Consider the following 20,671-nt stretch of genomic DNA (forward strand, 5'->3'; position numbering starts at 1 on the left):
CACGCCGCAATCCCTTCTCCTCCATTCTCCTCTCGGGATCTTGGGCACGCACGCACACGCGCCCGGCGTGAGTTTTTTAAGCCACCGGGTCTGGGACACGAACCGCGGTCGACTACGTGGGAATCCAGCGACATAGCCATTACGCTAACTGCTGGTCCCAAGAGAAATAACTTTTGGATGACTTTTTTGGTATTATGAATTTTCACTACCACTGTACATTGCTCCATTCATCTCCCCATTATTCTTTGGCTTTCCAATATGTAGTTTACTCTTTTTAAAATTTTATTATTATTTACCTGTTATTATTTATACACTTAATCACTATACATCATTTAGATTATAAAAAGAATTTACCCAACATAACATTTGCCACACATCAGGTGAGTTAAGAATACAATACACATCATCAACAGGTAACAATCCATGCCTGTGTCCCACAAATGTCTTACTTCTCCATTTTCCTCCAAATTTCTGTCCCTGTACTCTTCCCCTCTCCCACTCTCCTTCCCTTAAAATTAATTACATTAATGAAAATAAAAGCAATAGAACAGAGGCCTAACTTTATTAAGAAATCACTGTGAGGACCAGCAGATGACATGATGGTTATGCTACTGGACTTCCCGCAAGGCCAACCATGGTTCAAATCCCAGACCCAGCGGTTTGAAATTCACACTAAGCACATGTGCTTGAGTGCCCAAAATCTCGAGAGAAGAGAAGAGAAGGGATTGCAGTATGGCCATCCACCCTGGGGGGTGACTTCTTATTTTCTGTCTCTGTCTCTCTCTGACAAGCACACATACCCTACAGCAAAAATTTCTCTCTCTTAAAAAAAAAAAGAAATCATTATGTGCTCAGTGAAGACTCATGCTCATAAACAGCAGCAGAGGCAGCATAACTGTCAAGAACTAATTATGACACTCATTACTGATGACTGCACTTTTATTACGCCCATTTGTCAGATGAGGACATAGAAGCTAAGTATAATCTGTCTATGGGCACAAAGAAATTCCACTGCCTGAATTTATGATCATCAATCTATGAGATGTTCTGGGAATTTATTTCTAACTCAATAAAGATGTCATTTCATCAAAACCTGAGTCAAGTGAAACATTCTGAATATTCCTCTTATTTTGAAAAAAAAAAAAAAATACTATAAGAGGCAAAACTATTACGAATACTAAGCAGTTGCAAAAGCTAGGACAGGCAAATTAGGAAGTTTTCCAACTTTTCCTGAGTGAGATATCCAGAAAGTCTTCATTAATGTATCTGAAATTATTTGTTACAATATAATCTTATAATCTGATATATTTACAGGATAGCAAGCAGAATTCTAAGACAGCTCCCTAGACTTTCATCTCACTAAAAACACACACTCTACTTTCCATTTCTTAAACAATGGACGATCAAAAATCAAAACTGAGAACATTTGCATTAATGTTAATTTATAGGAATTTTTTAAGCAACAAGACCTTTCTATGTGCTAGATCTTACCATTCGAAGTGTTCAATGTGCATTAACTCATTTAATCTTCCAAAGGATCTTCTGAAGCAGACATTACTGCTATCCTCATTTTACAGACAGTTAAATTATGCCTCAAATCTACTGTGACTAGTTAGAGAAAATTCTGCTTTCAAACAAACCAAGAAATTAGGTCAAACCCGTCCTCTTAAAATATATATCCTAAAGACAGATTGAAATTCAAAAATAAGCTGAAATTCTGAAGGAGGTGATATTTAAAAAGACCAGTAAGCTTAGCTAAACATATTTCTCTAAGTAATTTCTAAGTAAATTTGGAAGAAAAAATTTAAAAACAATAAATTTAATGTGTGACAGATGTTTAAAAAAACGCAAAATTAGGGGCCAGCAGTTGGCGTAATGGCTATGTCGCTGGACTCCCATGTGGTCAACCACAGTTTGAGTCCTGGACCCAGGAGCTTAAACTCACACTGGGCATGTGTGCATGCAAGCCCAAGATCCCGAGAGGAGAATGGACAAGAAGGGATCGTGGCCTGGCTACCCCCCCGTGGGGAGTTTTCTCGCTTTCTGTCTCTCTGCCTCTCTCTGTCTTTTTGGCAAGCAAACATGCTCTATAGCAAAAAAAGAAAAAAAATAAAAAAATAAACCCTCTCAAAAATAAAAAAGGAAGGAAAAATACCACAAAACTATGATTTAGCAAATAAACTATTCTTTATTTGATATTTATGAGTATAAAAATAACTTATCAATTGATCTTGTTAAAAACTGTAATTAGGGGGACTAAAAAGTAGCACAACAGGGGTACAGCAATAATGCAGCATTCTACAGGGTTGGCTCACATGAGAAGGTTCTAGTTTCACATCTTGAGACCTCTCTAAACTCACCTAAGATGCTTAGAGAGGTCGAGGTGAGTCACAGTATGAAGAACACTAGGGGTGCCTATCTCTCTCTCTCTCTTCCCTCACTCATGGAAGAAAGAAATGAAACTTAAAAATATATATAATTAGTATTTCTTGAAATATCATAAGGATTGTCAAAGCAAATGAACCTAAGTAAATATTCGAAGTAGTACTTTACTTTCTCCTGTCTCCTGGTACCTACAGAGCCAGCCTCCGAAAATACTTAGAATCAAATCTAAAAGCACACACATGAAAAAAATGTCTGAAAATAATCTTTTGCAGGTAATGTTATTAAACCTTAGACATATGCCACTTATACACTTTGAAACTGATGGTATCCATGTAAAGGAAAAAGGGAAAAGCAGTATCTTTACTCTCCTATGTTCTATACAAAGAAAAAATAAGAACAGCATGTTACTTTTCCCCAATCCATAGAAATGATTTTAATGACTTATTAGTGTTACCAGTAGCAGTAAAGACTCAAACTGCACTTTAATTTATAAATAAAATATTAAAATTTTTAAAAACTCTGTAACCCTATCACTAAATTATTGTTCAGTGAAACTCAAAGGACCTTTTTTTTCTTTATTGCCAAAGGGTGTGTGTGCTGTACAGAGAGAAAGAGAGAAGGGACTCCCCAAAATGGCTTGGTTATGCAGCAATCCCTTCACCTCCATTTCTCCATCATGTTTAAACCCAAAGGAGGTTTTCAAATACCATATTTAAATATAGTATTTTTCTTCCTTTATATTTTCTTTTCCTTGAAATATAAAGTTCTGGCCATGGTGAAATCCATCTAGATTCTAGATCACAACCACTATATATATGAAGCCTGAAAAAAAAATTGTTACAAAAATTAATAGAGATATAAAGTTGCTTAAGTTTTTATACTCTGTTGTTCTTCATCTTTATTGTAATGGAATTCTACATTTTCTGCAGTTAAGAGGAAAAAAAAAAGGCAAAAAACAGAACAAAACAAAACAAAAAAAACCTATAACCCTAAGGTACAGTGAAAAGACATCACTAAAGATGAATGGAAGTTTTCTGATTAGGTCAAAGTTTATACTAACCCACAATCACCTACCTTCTTATGGTATATATTAGCCTCAAAGGCCATATCTAAATTTGCAGAATAAATGTTCAGCTTCTAGTCTATCTGATATCATTTTCACACAGAAAAATACTTTAAGTACGTTATTTAAAGCAAGATGCTCACTCACTAGATGTCTCAGCTCTTTCAGATCCCGACAAACAGTGTAGAAAACTCCAAGAAGAATGTTAATGTAAGCAGCATAGAAATCAGCTGAATATTCTGGAGGATGATCATGAGACAGAATCTTTTGAAGGTTCCCTGTTCACAGGACACAAATTAACTTATGATTAACACAACATCCTAGCATTTTATAACAAATGTTAAAAACAAAAAAATACATAGGCTCAACAAAAATTAAGGTATAGTTAAAACTGCGAAAAAATTAGAATAGAGAAGTGTGATCTTTGTGACAAAGTAAGAAATATATATTTGGTCTTCATCCCAATTGCCTTTCAGAGTTTCTAAAACCCTTGAAATTTCCTGAGTGATACGGTTAAGAGAAACATCTTTAATTATTAATAAGTCCTCCAAACATACCTGAGATTATACAAATGAGGTGACTCTTGATACCCCTTAGATAGCTTCAGTTTAGGCACTGGTAGCCAAAGGAACAAAACAAATGATTAAAGACCTCAAGGAGAGGAGACCTCCTGACCTCTTGGGAACGGAGAAGGGCTAGAGAATGAGTTCGACAGCCAATGATTTCACTGATCAAGGCTATATAATGAAACCTCCATAAACCCCCTAAATGATGGGATTCAGAGAGCTTCCAGGTTGGTCAATGCATTCACATACTAAGGAAGGTGGCTTTCCTCAAGCCCACAGGGCAGAAGCTCCTGTGCTTGAGACCACTCTAGATCTTGCCCTATGTCCACCTTCATCTGGCTGTTCATTTGTATCCTTAATCATATCCATTACAACAAAATGGGTATCATAAGTAAAACACTTTCCTGAGTTCTATCAGCCATTTTAGCAAGTTACTGAACCTGAGGAGAGGGTCCACAACCAGTGTTCAGAAGTATATGTAGAAACCTGGGACTTGTGACTTGCATGTGAAACAGAAGTGGTCTTACAGGACTGAGTCCATAACCTGGGCCTGTGGAGTGAGCACTAACTGGTAGACTAACTGGAACCAAATTCTAGGACAATCACTTGGAATCTGAACAATTAGAGAATAGGTTGCTGGGGGAAAAAAATGTACATATTGGTGTCAGAAGTGTTTTGAATAGAAATGATTCCAAAAAGGTAATACATATTTTAACACCAAAGTTTAAAAAAAAAAGGAATCTATATTCTTAAAAAGAATTACTAAATTTTGCTTAAGACAAAAAAAGACAAAGAAAATCTCAAGAACCTTATAACTAGAAAAAATAATATCAAGTGTGAAAAAATAAGGATAATTTTTATTTTTGCCTATTAAGTAAATCAACTAGAAAAATAATAGGAAGTAGTTAGTAAACAATCACTGAACTAGAAAATGTTCATTTTTCTAAAATGAAGAGAACTCATTAAATTATTTCATGATAATCATCACCTGATTCCAATCCTTACTTTGCTATTTTCCCTTTTGAAGAGGTTTTCTTCTATAACTTTGGTGCTTTTATTTCTCTTCTATTATATCTCAAGCTCTTTTTACAGTATCACATGTTCAGAGTCCTAACTTTATATTTTTATCCTGCTAGAAATCTCATACTGTAGAAACACACAGTTACAATTCCTCCCCTCTGCCCCAGAGGTTTTTGCCTTAGGGCATGTGTACCCCGGGAGAGAAAGAGAGACAGTGAGAGGGAAAGTAAGAAATCATCCCCCAGGACAGATGGCCATGCCACAATCTCTTACTCATTCTCCTCCCAGGATCTTGGGCATGCACACACACGTGCCCAACGTGATTTTCAAGTCACCAGGTCCAAGAGTAGAACCACGGTAGGTCATGTGGGAGTCCAGCAATGTAACCCCTATGCCATCTACTGGCCCAATACAATAAAATTAATGAGAAAGTAACACTAGTACTTTAAATCTAGTTCCAAAATGTTCAGGTCTTTTGCAACCCAAGAGTACTTTGAAAGCTCAAGAGAAAATGGAATTAAATTATGGGTTTTTGGTGCAAATAAATTTTGAAATCCATGTATACTTTATTCATGACACTTATTTTCCATTAACTTCTGGATGACCCCTTGTAAATAGGAGCACAAACTTTTCTAGTATGTTTTGAGCATGTCAATTTCCTTTTGTTTAAGTTTCCCGTTAAGTGAGCATTGTTATTTAGCCATGCCATTTACCATGAGCTCTTTTTTTATTTTGCAATAGGGCATGTGTGCTCACCAGAGAGAGACACACACACACAGAGACAGGAAAACAGGAAAATCACCCCTTGCCCCAAGAGAGATAACCACACTGCAGTCCCTTCTCCTCCATTCTCCTCTTGTAGTTTTGGGCATGCACACACACACCTTGTGTTATTTTCAAGGCACTGCATCTGGGAATCAAACTGCAGTCAGCCATGCAGGAGTCCAACACCCTAACCACTATACCACCTCCTGGCCTCAATGAGCTCTTCATTTTAATTATTCTCCCACTCCTGATGATCAGTTAAATATAGGTGCGAGACCAAACAACATATAAGAAATATTCAGAAAGTTCATGGATAGTCAGCCTCATAAAACAATGGTGCAGAAACACAAAACAAGACTTTCAAATTGAACTCCTAGCCATAATTGCTGAAAGAAGAGGAAGAGGTGTCCTAGACATCAAACACCATGTTCCTAAATATGACCTAAGTATCAAGTGATCATAACTGGTTGATGTTAACCACTAATCTCATCCCTTAGCCATGCGTACTTTAACCATAATTCGGTTTATCAATTAGTGTTTCTTTATTAAATGATTTCTTTTGTTTGATTATAGTTTTCGTTTTTTGTTTTCTTGACTTTGGCTTAAAAAAGATAGATATGTAAAAGATCCAAAAACTTAATAATCAGATTTAACTTGGCTTTATTATGATATATTTGAAAAAAAAAAATAAAACTACTATCCTACACTTTCTAAAACTGGCCAAATCATTCTATTTAATTTTGTTTTTTCTCTCCATCTACACCCTTTTGTAATTTAAATTTTTTAAATTAAACTCTACAATTACATCACATTTTAATTCAACTTTACTGAGATATAGAAAACCAACATCTTTTTTTAATTTTCTTAAATTTTAAGTAATTTTTCAGTACTAAGCCTAAACTGGGACAGATAAAATTTAATTGCAATTTTGACATAGGCATAAGGAATTTGTTTTTTAAAATGAAATCTTCTACTCCTTTTCTTATCTTTTTCTCTTTTCCTTATCTTGTGATTTTCATGGATGAGAAGTTATTGAAAACAAGGACTCCCTTTATCTATTTTGGGTTCCTTTTCTAAATCTCGGTTAATTAGCTAAGGCAGGAGGTGTTATGTGACTGCTGTTCTTGTGAAAATAGGCAAAAATGTGTTGATCTTAACAATGAATGTTTACAGCTGATTAGTTCAGAGAGATGGTGTTAATGAGGACAAGGTCACAGAGTGCTATTTTGTCACAGACTGCTAACCACCTAATGCTTCAGCTATAATCTTTGAATCAGAAGTATCACCTTTGTAAAGTGACAGCCCAGTATTAATTTACAAAGTTACTCCTCAACACAAGGGCTATTATATCCTTCCAAAAACAAAAATCATCAAAATGTATTAAATTTAAGATTAACTACAACCCACAAGAAAATAAACACAAGGGATAGCAGTTGGCATTTTAAGGGTTATTGTAATGTAAAATAAAATTTACAAAATTAAAAAATACATTCCACGTGATACTTAACCCAGGAATGTAGTAAAGAAAGATTTCAATACATTTTTAATATGCTTTACTACTCTAATTTGAGTCTTACTTTTATGGATGTTATAACAGCAATATACATATACATTTTCATAAACTGACTAAAAAATGATGAAAACACACTGTCAGTATAAATATGTGAGAGCTGCTGATTCAAAATAATTTGGTAATCATGGGAAACCCCTCACAGTTCTAAAATAAAATTTCTGTAAGTACAGAAACAAAAACGCTTTACTGGAGACTGGCAGCAAACCTTAATTGTTTAAGACAGCAAAGTATTCCAATTTGAACAATCTAATGAATAGTTTAATATTTCAAACAACAAAAACTATTTTTACTGAATATCATTCTCCAAGATGTTTTAAAACTTACCTATGCTATAATCAGGAAAATACAAGACAAATGGCTCAAAGCATCCAGTATTTGGACGAAATTTTTCCCAAACAATTTCACTGAGGAAGATAACAGTCACATTTCTGTCAGTCTGTAAAAGAAAGAGAAGTAAAAGTAACTTTGCATTTATAAGTTTAATCAGATCATTAATTCCATTTGAATTTTTCTTTCAAATAAAGCTAGCAAAGTTCTAACATATAACAAATTACTTGCATATTAATAAACCATATTTAGAAAAGCTAATCAAGGAGCTCATCCATTTGCAAATTTTCTACATAATTACCAGGAATTTCCATAAAACTTGTAGGTTAATCGACATTTCAGTTACCCATGAATGCTATGACAGTCACACAAGGACTTTTTTAATAGAAATTAAGAAACACAGTTGCTTGCTTAAGTAAGAGAAAACCCTTTTGTGGGAATTTTCAAAAAACCACTGGCTTTCACTCGATAAAAAAGGCAAAGCTTAATTCCTCATCATTACAATGGCTAATAGCAACTCTGAGAAATGCCATACTACATATATAAAACCTCATGACACCACTAAAGAAATTTAAGATTTTTTTTTTTTTTTAAGAAAAGAGAGATTTTTGCTATACAATGTGTGCCCTGACTATACAGACAGACAGAAAGAAAGAAATCAACCCACAGTGGGGACAGTGGGGATGGTCACATCACAATCCCCTCTCCTCCATTCTCCTTTTAGGATTTTGGGCACACACACACAGAGACACATACACACGCTCCTGCTGTGAGTTTTAAGCTGCCAGGTCTAGGACTTGAACTGCAGTCAACTATTTGGGAGCCCAGTGACAAAACTATTATGCCATCTGCGAGCCCCACTAAACTCAATCATTTTTAAGACTCTCTGAATTTATTTCTATAGGGCTAAAAAAGTTCTACCCACAATCCCGATTACAAACCATCAAACTCTTTTTGTTTTAAAATATAATCACCTAGAAGCATTTTATAAAATCAGTTAAAAATATATTGACAGGTTAAAAAATGAGGGTATTTATCAGTCTGAATGGATTTTAACTTGATGATGGTGTTCTCATCTGTTCATCTGAAAGTACTTTCAGTATACAATAATAGCTATCATAATTTAAATTTCATTTTAATTAAATAAATATTTGATATAAAAAGTGGGAAACACTTTCACTTGACTTCTTTTACGTGAAATACATTTTTTATGACCAAGCACGTTTTCAGAAAGGTCAAAACAACAATTCTCTTTTCTGGCAGAGTTGAAATAACTATAAAGCTTTTAATTTTTCTTTAGTTTCTATAATTAAAACAAAAAAATGGTAAAAGGCCTAACCATTGTGAATGGATGCATAAGGAGGGAAAAAATGAAATAGTGTGTTTTTCTGGATGGGCAAAAGGACACAAATGTACTCTAGATACTAAATGGAAAGCCCTACAGCAAAGATATGGGAAATAGATGATGAGGGTATGCAAAAAAGGACCCCATAAGCACAAACAAAGTGAATAAATAAAAGAGAAGGAAGAAGACATCTACCTGAAGACAGGTAGGTCCCCAGAAAGGTTAGACTGTGTGAGGTAATTACCAGATCTGTTCAACAATGGCTATAATTATTCTCCTCCTGTCCTCTTCACACCTTCTTTCCTTTCACTACTAAAAAGGAACTTTAGGAGTCAGTTTTAGGCACACAATGAATTCAGTGGCTCCTGGAACGCCTCTCTAAACTTCTAGAATTTCTTAAATTTGAATAACATGTTTAATTTTTAAATGGGAGAAGTGCTCTAAGCATTTTTCCACAGGTATGTAATTTTTAATACACCAATAAAATTTAAATTAATATTAACTGAAAATGATGAACAGTGCTGTTTAGCTCAGACTAACTCTGTGCTCTCTTCATAAATATGTCTCTAATAGGAAACAGCCACAGCTCTTCAGAGTTGAGCATTTTTATGTGAACTGTGTTAGCATAGACTGAATTCTGTAACCAGTTTTCTTTATCCAACTACTAAAAACCTGTGTTTTTTTTCCATGATCTTTCACCTAACACATAAACATATTAAGTCAACCCCATTCTTTTCTCATTGGGCTATAATAATTATAGCAGTATTAATACTATTTGGTGCCAACATAACTTGAAATACAAAGCTGAGCTCTGACACTGAATGGCCATAAAAAAGAAATCCATATGATCAGGAGGAGACATAATGTTCTCTTTTGATATTACTGAAATAGAAATTTAAAAATCCTTGGAAAGAGTTCCAAGTATAAGAGTTCCATTACATACGCTAACAAACTAAAATCTTTTAATAGAAAGCAATGGGAAATAAAAGCTAAAATAATTTAAGAACAAATATTTCAAGTCAGAAATTTCTATTACAATGAAAAAATACTGGACTTTACTCATAAAAGAGAAATATAAATTAAAATTATATTACGATATTGAGAGAAAACCACTCTTGTATATTGCTTACCAGCTCTTGTAACCTAAGAAAGCCAGGTAAAAGATTTGCTTCCATATCTCTTAGATACTCTGCTTTATCTAGTACCTTAAAAAAAGAAAAGAAACAATATCAAACAAACTTACAGAGCCCTATTACAAACCATTTACGTAAAGAATTGCAAAATTCAAAACATGAACTTTCAATGTTATTAAGAAAAAGTGTAACTCCTGAATCAACTTTTAAAATAATACATATGAAGAAAGATATTTCAAGTTAATTAAATAAGTTAAAGTCTTCTTATATCACATATTAACCTAAATGTCTAAATAGAATATTAGCTATATTAAAAAGTTCATTTACAAGCATACTACTCAAAAGATGATGATGCAAGGTGCCCAGAGGACATTTTCTTAGGTATATGGGTTGAACATCCCTAATACAAAAACTGAAATTCAAAATGCTCCAAAATCCCAAACTTTCTGACTGCTGAAATGAAGCCACATGTGGAAAATTCTACATCCAACCTCATGTGACAGATCAGTCAAAACAATGCAGTACAAAAATATTGTATGAAATTACCTTCAGGCTATGTATATAAAGTGTATATAGAACATAAGTGAATTTCATGTTTGGACTTGGGTCTCATTCTCAAGATAATCTCATTATGTATGTTCAAATATTTCAAAATTTAAAAAAATCCAAAATCTGAAACACTTTTGTTTCCAAGCATTTCAGACAAAGGATACTCAATCTGCTTAAGAAATACATATATAAGAAGTACCATGTACATTTTTTCATTCCATTTAAATGTATACTATGTACCAAAAATTACAGTCTTTCTGACCCAAGAGAGACAGAAGAAATTTTGGATTTTATCACATTTATTAAAACTTAGTCAGTCTAGGGACCAGCTGATGGTATAATAGTTACGTCACTGAATTTCCTGTAGTCGGCCACGGTTTGAGTCCAGGACCTGGCAGCTTTAAACTCATGAAAGGCACATGTGCATATGTGCCCTAAATCCTGGGAAGAGAATGAAAAAGGGATTGTGGTGTGGCCATCCCTCCATGGGATCATTTCTTGCTTTCTGTCTCTCTCTCTCTCCAGTGATCACAAGCGCTCTTTGGCAAAAATCTTAAAAAAAAAAAGAAAAGAAAACTTATTCAGTCTAGGGACCAGTAGATGGCACAAAGGTTATGTTGCTAGACTTCCACATAGTCAACCGTGGTTCGAGATCCAGACTAGGTGGCTTAAACTCTGGTCATGTGTATACACGTGCCCAAAGTCCCAAGAGGAAAATGGAGAAGGACTGTGGCATGGCCATCCTCTCTGGGGAGTGATTTCTAGCTTTCTGTCTTTCTCTCTCTGTCTCTCTGGTGAGTGCACACACCCTACAGCAAAAATCTCTTAAAAAAAATAAATAACTTAGTCTAAACTTTGTAGCTGCATAATCTTGTTAAACTAATTGGATAACTAATTGTGTTAAGAAAGATTAAATTTTTGTTTAGTGTTATGATAAAAGTACTGGGATTTTTTTTTAAATCCTTAACTTTTAAAGCTATAAGGTGAAGTATGGATGCTATTACGTAGGTAACAGTGAATAGGGTACAGATGACCTAAATCTGGTCACATGTTAATAATTATTGAACTTGGATGATGGATTCACTGGAGTATATTACACTAGTTTCTTGACTTATATATATTTGGTTGAACTTTTGGCTTTGCTTTTATTACAGAAAATTTTAAATAAACACCAAAGGTAAAGAGACTAGTTGTATGAATCCTCATGTATACTTTACTCAGCCCCAACAAACTCTTTAAAAAAAAAAAAAAAAAAAGAATTATTCAACTTTACTTATCATTATCATTATTCTTCAGTTTGCTATAAGGCACATGCACTCACCAGAGAGAGAGGCAGAGAGAAAGTGAGAAAACAAGCTGCCAGGTCCGGTGAACCGTGGTCAGCCATATGGGAGTCCGGCACCTCAACTACCTGGTTGGCTCCCTAGGTTTCTTTTAAATTACAACAGTTCCTCCCCATCTTTCCCTCCCCCGACATCCTTCTTTATTTCCTTGTCATTTATTTCTTAAAGAAACCACAGAATTTTCCATATTTGTACAGGAGGACTGGAAGACTGCATCTCTGTAATAGCATTTAACGTGTTTCTTTTTTCTTTCATTTACTTATTTATTTTGCATTCTGTAAAAGAGGTTGTACATAATGGCTGGCAGTATTTCTTTTCTTCCTTTTCTTAATGACAGAGGGCATGTACACATACAACAGAGAGAGAGAGAAAGAAAAGAGGGAGAAAGAATCCCCAACAGGGTCCTGTCATGCTGTAACCCTTTCCTTCAATTCTCTACCCTCTCAGGATCCTAGGCACAAGGGTGTGCACCCCTCTATGTTTTTGAAGTCTACTAGAATCCTGTTTGGCCATGTAAAATCTGGTTTCCTCTGCATAGGAAGCTACCCTGATACCCTACAGGGCTACCCCACAAGAGTAGCTACCCTACAGGCTAGTCCAAAATGTGTCTGTATTCCTTATGTTTTCTGAAAAATAGTTGATAAATCTAGAGGTTTGACCAGATTCAGCGTCAGTTTTGGGCAAGAATACTTCACAAGTAGTGGTGTACATTTCTTATTGCATTGTATCAGTACTCATACACTATCTGCTGGTCTCTTTTTTGTGATGTTAAGATTGACTGACTGATAATTCAGGTGTTGCAAGCCTCATACTTTCATTATAAAGTTCCCCAGCAGTGTTTTACCTAAGGATTTTTGTAGCAAATGATAATTATCGCCCAAATCCATTGGGAATCATAAAATCATAATTTTCTATCATTCTTTCCACATTTACTGGTAGACACTTTTCTAGAAAAAACTTCCCCTCACTCATGATCTGGCAACCCCGAAATAAGTGTTCACATAGGTCAAGAGGGATAAATGCTGGTTCTTTCTCTTTATTTACCAACTTTCAGAATGATACTGTACCAGTATTAGTTTCCTGTGGGTTGCTATAACATGCTCACAAACTTGGTGGCTTAAAACAAGACTTAAAATGGATCCTCTCTTGGGCTCACTCTGGCCTTATGGTTAGGGCAGGTGGATACCACATGGCCAGCCACACAGTCGAGTACCAGACCTGGCAGCTTGAGAAATATACCAGGTACATGTGTGTGCATGCCCAAAATCCCAAAAGGAAGGAGATGTGGAAGAAAAGGGATTGAAGCATGACTCTGCCCCACAAGGTGTATGGGTGCTTTCTTCTTTCTCTTTCTCTTTCTCTCTCTCTCTCTCTCTCTCTCTCTCTCTCTCTCCCTGGCAAGTGTAGGTGATCTGTAGCAACATTAAAAAAAGAAAAATTATTCTCTCAAGGTTTGGGAAGCCACGAGTCCAAAGTTAGTTTCAGTGGGCCAGAATCAAGATGTCAGCAGGCCCATGCTCACTGAGGCAGCTTGAGGGGCGAGCTGGGTGGAGTCTATTCCCTGCCTCTTCCAGCTTCTGGTGGCTGCCAGCAATCTTTGGTTGTGCCCCATGACTCCCATCTTGAAAGCCAGCATATTTCTCACAAGTTTTGCTCTATGCTGTTTCTGTTACCTGGCCTTCTCCTCTGTGTATATGTAGTTAAATCTCCCTCTGCCTGTCTCTTATGCAGACTCTTGAGATTGCATTTTTGGACCCATGTAGATAATCTAGGTAAATCTCTCCATCTCAAAATTTTTCAAGTAGTCACATATGCAAAGATGCTTTTCCAAATAACATAACATTTACAGGTTCTAAAGGTTAATATCTGGTATCTTCAGAGACCAATATTCAGCCTACTATAGTGCTTTAGTAAGTGAAACTCCCAAAGTAACCAATGAGTTAGTTTTGTATTTTCTATTTGTTTGTTTAGTACTGTTATTAATTTATGCATTTTAAGAGATTCATGTTTCCATCTGCTGAATTCATTATTCTTTTGGATGGGTTAATTGTCCTATCTTTGTAAAGCAAAAGTCCCTTCAAAATGGCTTATGTCACTCATTCATCCATTCATTTATCGGAGAGGTTTTTGCTGTAGGGCACATGTACTCGCCAGAAAGACAGAGAGACAGAAAATGAGAAATCACCCCCAGGGGGGATGGCCACACCACAATCCCTTCTCCTTCATTCTCCTCTCAGGATCTTGGACACGCACACACACACATACCCAGTGTGAGATTAAGCAACTGGGTCTAGTACTTGAACCATGGTCGACTACATGGGAGTCCAGCAACATAGCCATTACGCCAACTGCTGGTCCCAGCTTATGTCTTTTTATGTCATTGATAGTTTCCTGGCTTTCTAGTACAACAAGGTGTTCTAGGTTCATCACCCTTTCTCCAAAGAAACCTATTTTTCCCTCTAAACACTTATATTTTATTAATAAATCATACTATAATTTATAATCATTTAAATGAGGGATAAAAATAAATGCAGGAAATATCATTTTGTTTCTCTGAATAACCCAAATTGTTTTGTATCTATTTTATTAATTAACAGACAACTTGAAACAAAATATGAGATCATACTTAAGATATTTCACTTCTAATTAGCTTAGACAAAATAAAGCTAAAATTATTTATTGCTGTAAAGACATAAATTAGTATCTTCACTATGCATTACCATGGTAAAATTTTCTCATCAATCTCCATTTAAATAACTCTCTAATCCAAAATACTGGTTAATTCAAATAAAATGGCCTATTTTTAAATGCCCGTTTTAATGCAAAACAAAGTAGTCATAGTTCATTCCTGAATTGATAACAGTTAACTAATTGTAATAAATGACTTTATGATATTCTAATGAAGGATCCTCCTTTAAAAACAACTTTCAGATAACTAATATTCATAAAAGTAAAAATTCTAATTCAGATCAAAGTACTTTTTAAAATAATTTACACTAAAGCATTCTAAGAGACTCTTGATGTTTAATCTAATTACAGAACAGAAAACTTTGTTAGGTACCTTTCAATATTATTTCCTAAGTATTGAAGCTTACCAGTTCATATATTAGCTAGATAAACGTTCTATAGAGTTACTCTGAAAAATGTTCAACACCTAACTCATGCACACTTTCCCACCCTCAAAGGTTAGTCACATAATGAATTGAAGAGTTGCTTTGATTCATTTGCATTGAAATAGTAAGGCCTTAATTCTCCATGGCTGTTTCTAGAATACTGATATTCTCTCCTTCCTAAAGACACTCAGTTTTGAAACTCAACTCTACTTGTTGGCATTTTGGGGTCATTCCTCTTCATTCTTCAAAGATTATGATTTGTGACTATCATTTCTCTAATCCAACTTCTATATTTTTTGGATATCTCAAACAAGGCTCTGACAGCTGAAGATAAGAAGATAGATACTAGTTAGAGACCCTGAGATCTGAAGAATGATCACTCACCTCAAAGGGTGGGAGTCGCCTGGGTTGTCTTTTGCTTCACATATCCCAGACATAGAGCTGAAGAAGCCAGCAACACAGAAAAACCAACAAATGCAGTCTCACAAGTTCAGGTGTTAACTATATGCTCAGAACTCCAAAATAGTCTCTCTCCCTTGATCTGTCTTGAACTACAGACTCATGTCCAACTGCAAATGCAACATCTACACTTGGACTTTACATGCTTAAAACCAAACTCTCCATCACTCCTTCCTCTCCAGCAATACTCTATCTGCTGTAGTCTTCTCCACTCACATTATGACAATTCTGTCCTTCAGGTGCTCAAACCATATGGTCATATTCTAAGCTAATGGGGGTTAGAATAGCATAGGAATTTGGGTGTGTTGGGGAGACAATTTACCCTATAATGCTAGTCTGCATCCATCTATTCTCCCACCCATTAGTTGATTCTCAACATTACACTCTCTCCCTCATTTATACTATGGAAATCACAATGGCCTCCTTAATTCTCCCTTACTCTACTTCATTAATGTATCATGCTTTAAGCACTACATTTTAGCTTATTATCTATCTTCCTCATCTAGACTAAAAGCTGCAAGTGGACAAAGACTTTTTGTTTTCTCTTCTACCTCCAGTACCTTGAATAGTGTCCCCAGCACATAGGAAGTCCTCAATAAATATCTGAAGAACACCTAAGTAAAGTAAAATGTTGAAGGAATCTTATGATTTGGTCCCTTCAATGAATGTATAACTTAGGTATTATGACAAGGCTCTATATTAAAATTTAATCCTAATTTCAGAGATAATATTTATTTTAAAAGGTTAAAGTATTATGAAAAATTCACTAATGTAAAACATGTTACATATTTTCTTTTTCTTTTTTTTTTTTTCCTAAGGAAGATTTCTGCTATAGAGCACATGCATTTGCAGGAAGACAGTGACAGAGAGACAGAAAGGGAGAAATCATCTCCTGGGGAGATGACCACTCCACAACCCCTTCTCCTCCATTCGCCTCTCAGGACTTTGGGCATATGCCTGGCATGAGTTTAAGCCACAGCGTGACTCAAACTGCAATCAACTACATGGGAGTCCAGCAACGTAACCATTACACCATCTGCTGGTTCCAAACACATTACATATTTTCTATTGTCTGCCAGTTATTCTCATTTTTGATGTAACAAATATAATTCAAACTTTTCCAACCTAAAATCAAACAACTCCCTCTTCCCACAAACTCCATAAACAATTGACAAGTATGCCCTTTATTATCCCTTACATTTAGGCAACCTCTGCATCTTGAAGGTTCTACATCAGTGGATATGGACAGCCGACTGTACTACACCCACTTATACAAAGGACTTGAGCATCCATAGATTTGGATATCCACAGGGGATCCTGGAACCAATCCCCTGCACCACTGAACTGTATTTTCTTCTGCATTTTCTGCCCCAACTCTAGTACAGGCCCAAATTCCCTCTCATATGGCCTTCAAACCATTCTTCTGGCCCTCAGTCTTCCACTCTCCTCCAATCTACCTATTTAACATGCCTTCAAGAATCTTTGTAAGGCATGTCTGTTGCTTTACAAGCTTCACAACCTCATTTCACTGCCTAGGAAATTAAATAAAGCACTTGAGTATAGTTTTCAAGACCCTCTATGATCTGGCCCTGATTTACCTTTCTTATCCCCTTTTTCTCCCTTCATATTTCATAAACCACTAAAATTACAATATTTGGCATTCTCCATACTCTACCCTATCTGATGCATTTGCTTACATAATTCTCTCCATCTGAATTTCTCTCTTCAGTTGATTCTTACAATACCCTAATCATTCTTTAAGATTTATATCAAATACTAATACCTTATGAAGTAGTACCAGATGCACATGAGTACTTCACATCTCATGGTTATCATTTATGTGCATGTACATATATAAATACATCATTAATTTTTCTAATGAAAGGAGCTCCTTTCAGATAAAGAATGCATGTAACACATTTCTGTATGCCAAAAGTAGAGCACTGTACATAATGAGACTCAAAACAAATATATGGGGATTGATCTAATTAATAATAATTTTCAAATAAGAGATGATATTATCAAATTAAATTACTTACAATATATACAGTCTGACCCTTGAGACCTTCAGCTTTGGTTATTTGTTTAAATATGCGAACAAAATCATTAAATGTTTCACAGATTATTTCAGTAGAACATCCATCTTCTGAAGAACTAAGGTGATTCAACTTGTTTAAAATTTGTTCCAAAAGCAGTCTCAGGGTAAAGCATTCAACACAATTCACAAAGGCATGTGGGAGCTGAAAACAAAAGCCAAAAATTGTGTAAATAAAAAAGAAAACACACATACATAATAATGGATATGCTGTACATTCTCCATCTGCCTTCTTTAATACATTGTCCAAAGAACTTGACCACTAGAGATGACATTACCCAGATTCTCCTATTTGCCCCCTCTAGATGAATAAGTCAATGGGAAGAACAAGCAGCAAGCAAGAGACTAAAAGAGAGGTAGGATAACAAAATTGGATTTGTTTCAATGGTAACACATGCATGTGTGTGTGCACACGATGTGAGACAGAAAGAGAGAGGAGACAGAGAAGAAACAGAAAAGGGAAGAAAGTGTAACATCCTCAGCAGGGTTTCATCATGGCACTATCCCCTTTCCCCAATCCTCCAACTTTCAGGATTCTGGGTGCTCATGCATGCAACTGGCATGCTTTCAGGCTTACCCTGGGATCCAACCTTCTGTCACCATATGGCTTCCAGCCTTACTGGATACTTGTATCACCGCTATGCCATAACAGCTGGGCCAAAAAGTTGGATATTGATTCCCTTGACTCCTATCACCACCACCCAGTGACTAAGTTTCCAGTAGATACATTCTTCTACTGAAGGCAACAGCTCCACTGGGGCAGCTTCTCTCTAAGGCCACTGCTCTTGCAGGGTTCTGGTAAGTGCTCCTTTCCATGGCCCCTTCAGGTCTGAAGGTGGTAAGGGCTTTGGTACAAAGCCATCTCTTACTGGTTCCCTTAAAACTTGCTCAGCCTTTGTAAATAGGCCTGTTATTAAACTTATTTAAATTACTTCTTTGAGTTTATTTGTTTTCTATAGGAATTAAAAGCAAACTTGTATTTTCCTCTAAAGAATTCTTATAAAGAATCCCCAAGTACATGTAAATGTTAAAATTGTTAGAATTTTAGGGACCAGCAGTTAGTGTAATGGCTACGTCGCTGGACTCCCACGTAGTCAACCGTGGTTCGAGTCCTGGACCCAGTGGCTTAAACTCACACCGGGCGCGTGAGTGTGCATGCCCAGGATCCCGAGAGGAGAATGGAGGAGAAGGGATTGCAGCGTGGCCATCCCCCCTGGGGGATGATTTCTCGCTTTCTGTCTCTCTGTCTGTCTGGCGAGTGCATGCGCCCAATAAGAAAAAACCTCTCCAAAAAAATTATTAGAATTTTATATTTGTGGGACCAGCAGTTAGCATAATGGCTATGTCGCGGGACTCCCACGTAGTCAACCGTGGTTCGAGTCCTGGACCCGGTGGCTTAAAACTCACACCAGGCGCGTGAGTGTGCATGCCCAGGATCCCGAGAGGAGAATGGAGGAGAAGGGATTGCAGCGTGGCCATCCCCCCTGGGGGATGATTTCTCGCTTTCTGTCTCTCTGTCTGTCTAGCGGGCACACACGCCCTATAGCAAAAAAATACCTCCCCCCCCAAAAAAAAATTTATATTTGTAATCTTTTCCTTAATGACGAATGATCCTTGGTTAAAAAAGGATTTTAAAAGTTAGAAAACACAGTAACCTTCCCATGAATATTTTAAGAATTAGATCTTTAGTTTTAAAACTATCAAAGTTAGATAACTTAATTAGGAATTAATGATGAAATAAAAGATTTCCTCATAAATACAGTCTGTTCTCCTAATGAAATAACAAAAGTAATACCAATCATTAAGAGGACAATGTGGGGCACGTGGCACTAATAATTGAACCTATACCTTTTTTTATTGATATTCTGTAAACTTCACCCAATCAAGAGGCTTCTCCTTCTCTGTCAGAGTAACAGTATAACTATGGCCACATTATACTTAGTTGGGCACAGTTTTATCATGTTTGCTAACCCCTTTTACCCACCCTGCCTCTATGTGTAAGAGTCTACAATGTCTCTGTAAGTATCTTGCTTACCACATTCGTGCTATCCATTTCCTTTAATGGCAGCATAATCTAAGTCCCTATTTGTGTACCTGTACTTAAAATAGTGAAAATCATCATATATTGGGTCATTGGAAAAGTCATAACTGGTTTTTCTTTTTCTAAGAATTATTTATTTTATTTTAGTTGTTATTATTATTATTATTAATAATAATTTTTAATTTGACTAGAGAGAGAAAGCAAAAGTAAGAAAACAAGCAGCCAGATCCCAGACTCAAACTGTGGTTGCCCATGTGGAGTCCAGCACCTTAACCACTGCACTACCTGCTGGCTCTAATGATGAATTTTTCTGTTTCTCTATGCAAAAATGCTTCATATCTTTTCTAACAACCCTTACATTGATTACACACCAGAAAAAAATAATAATGTGCTCAAAAAACACAGACTATAGCCCTTAAAGATGGAACTTCCTTATTAGGTTTTCATGCTTTTATTCAACATATATTTTTGGACACTTCATACTGGCGTCCTCATGTGCAAATGCCTGGGCTAGAACCTTGATCACCAGATTGTAAAGTCTGGTATGGAGCCCAGGAATTTGTTTTTTAAAATGCACTGCTGATCTTTGAAATTAGTGCTAAAATCTACAAGTTGGTGTGTACCAAGCACTATGCTTGGTGCTGAGGGCAACCTCAAAAGGTTTAGTCTAAAGCCAAAAAAACACAAACACAAAACTCATAGCTGAGAGCACTAAATATTATGACACAATTATGCAGAGGAGCCTGACGTTGCAAAACAGATTATCTGACCTAATTTAGGGAGTCAGGAAAGGCTTTCCAGAGTACAAATACATAAAAGAAAGCCTGGCAAAATAAATAAGCATTTGCCAAGCAACAGAGTACTGGAGGAAGAGTGAATGAATACTTGCAAGCC

The 20,671-nt window shown here is 36.0% G+C and overlaps 1 protein-coding gene across 1 annotated transcript in view; it reads right to left on the bottom strand.

The window, feature by feature from the left end:
- ORC5 (origin recognition complex subunit 5) overlaps positions 1-20,671 on the bottom strand; it is an 81,554-nt gene that overhangs the window by 54,882 nt on the left and 6,001 nt on the right. The window contains exons 3-6 of the mRNA XM_006140795.3: positions 17,681-17,881; positions 10,175-10,249; positions 7,697-7,808; positions 3,596-3,726 (exon numbers count right to left, since the gene is read on the bottom strand). Coding sequence (XP_006140857.1) covers positions 3,596-3,726; positions 7,697-7,808; positions 10,175-10,249; positions 17,681-17,881 — 519 coding nt within the window. The remainder of the gene's footprint in view (positions 1-3,595; positions 3,727-7,696; positions 7,809-10,174; positions 10,250-17,680; positions 17,882-20,671) is intronic.

The sequence above is a fragment of the Tupaia chinensis genome, unplaced genomic scaffold (genome assembly GCF_000334495.1).
Source record: "Tupaia chinensis unplaced genomic scaffold, TupChi_1.0 Scaffold000044_1, whole genome shotgun sequence".
Lineage (NCBI taxonomy): Eukaryota > Metazoa > Chordata > Mammalia > Scandentia > Tupaiidae > Tupaia > Tupaia belangeri.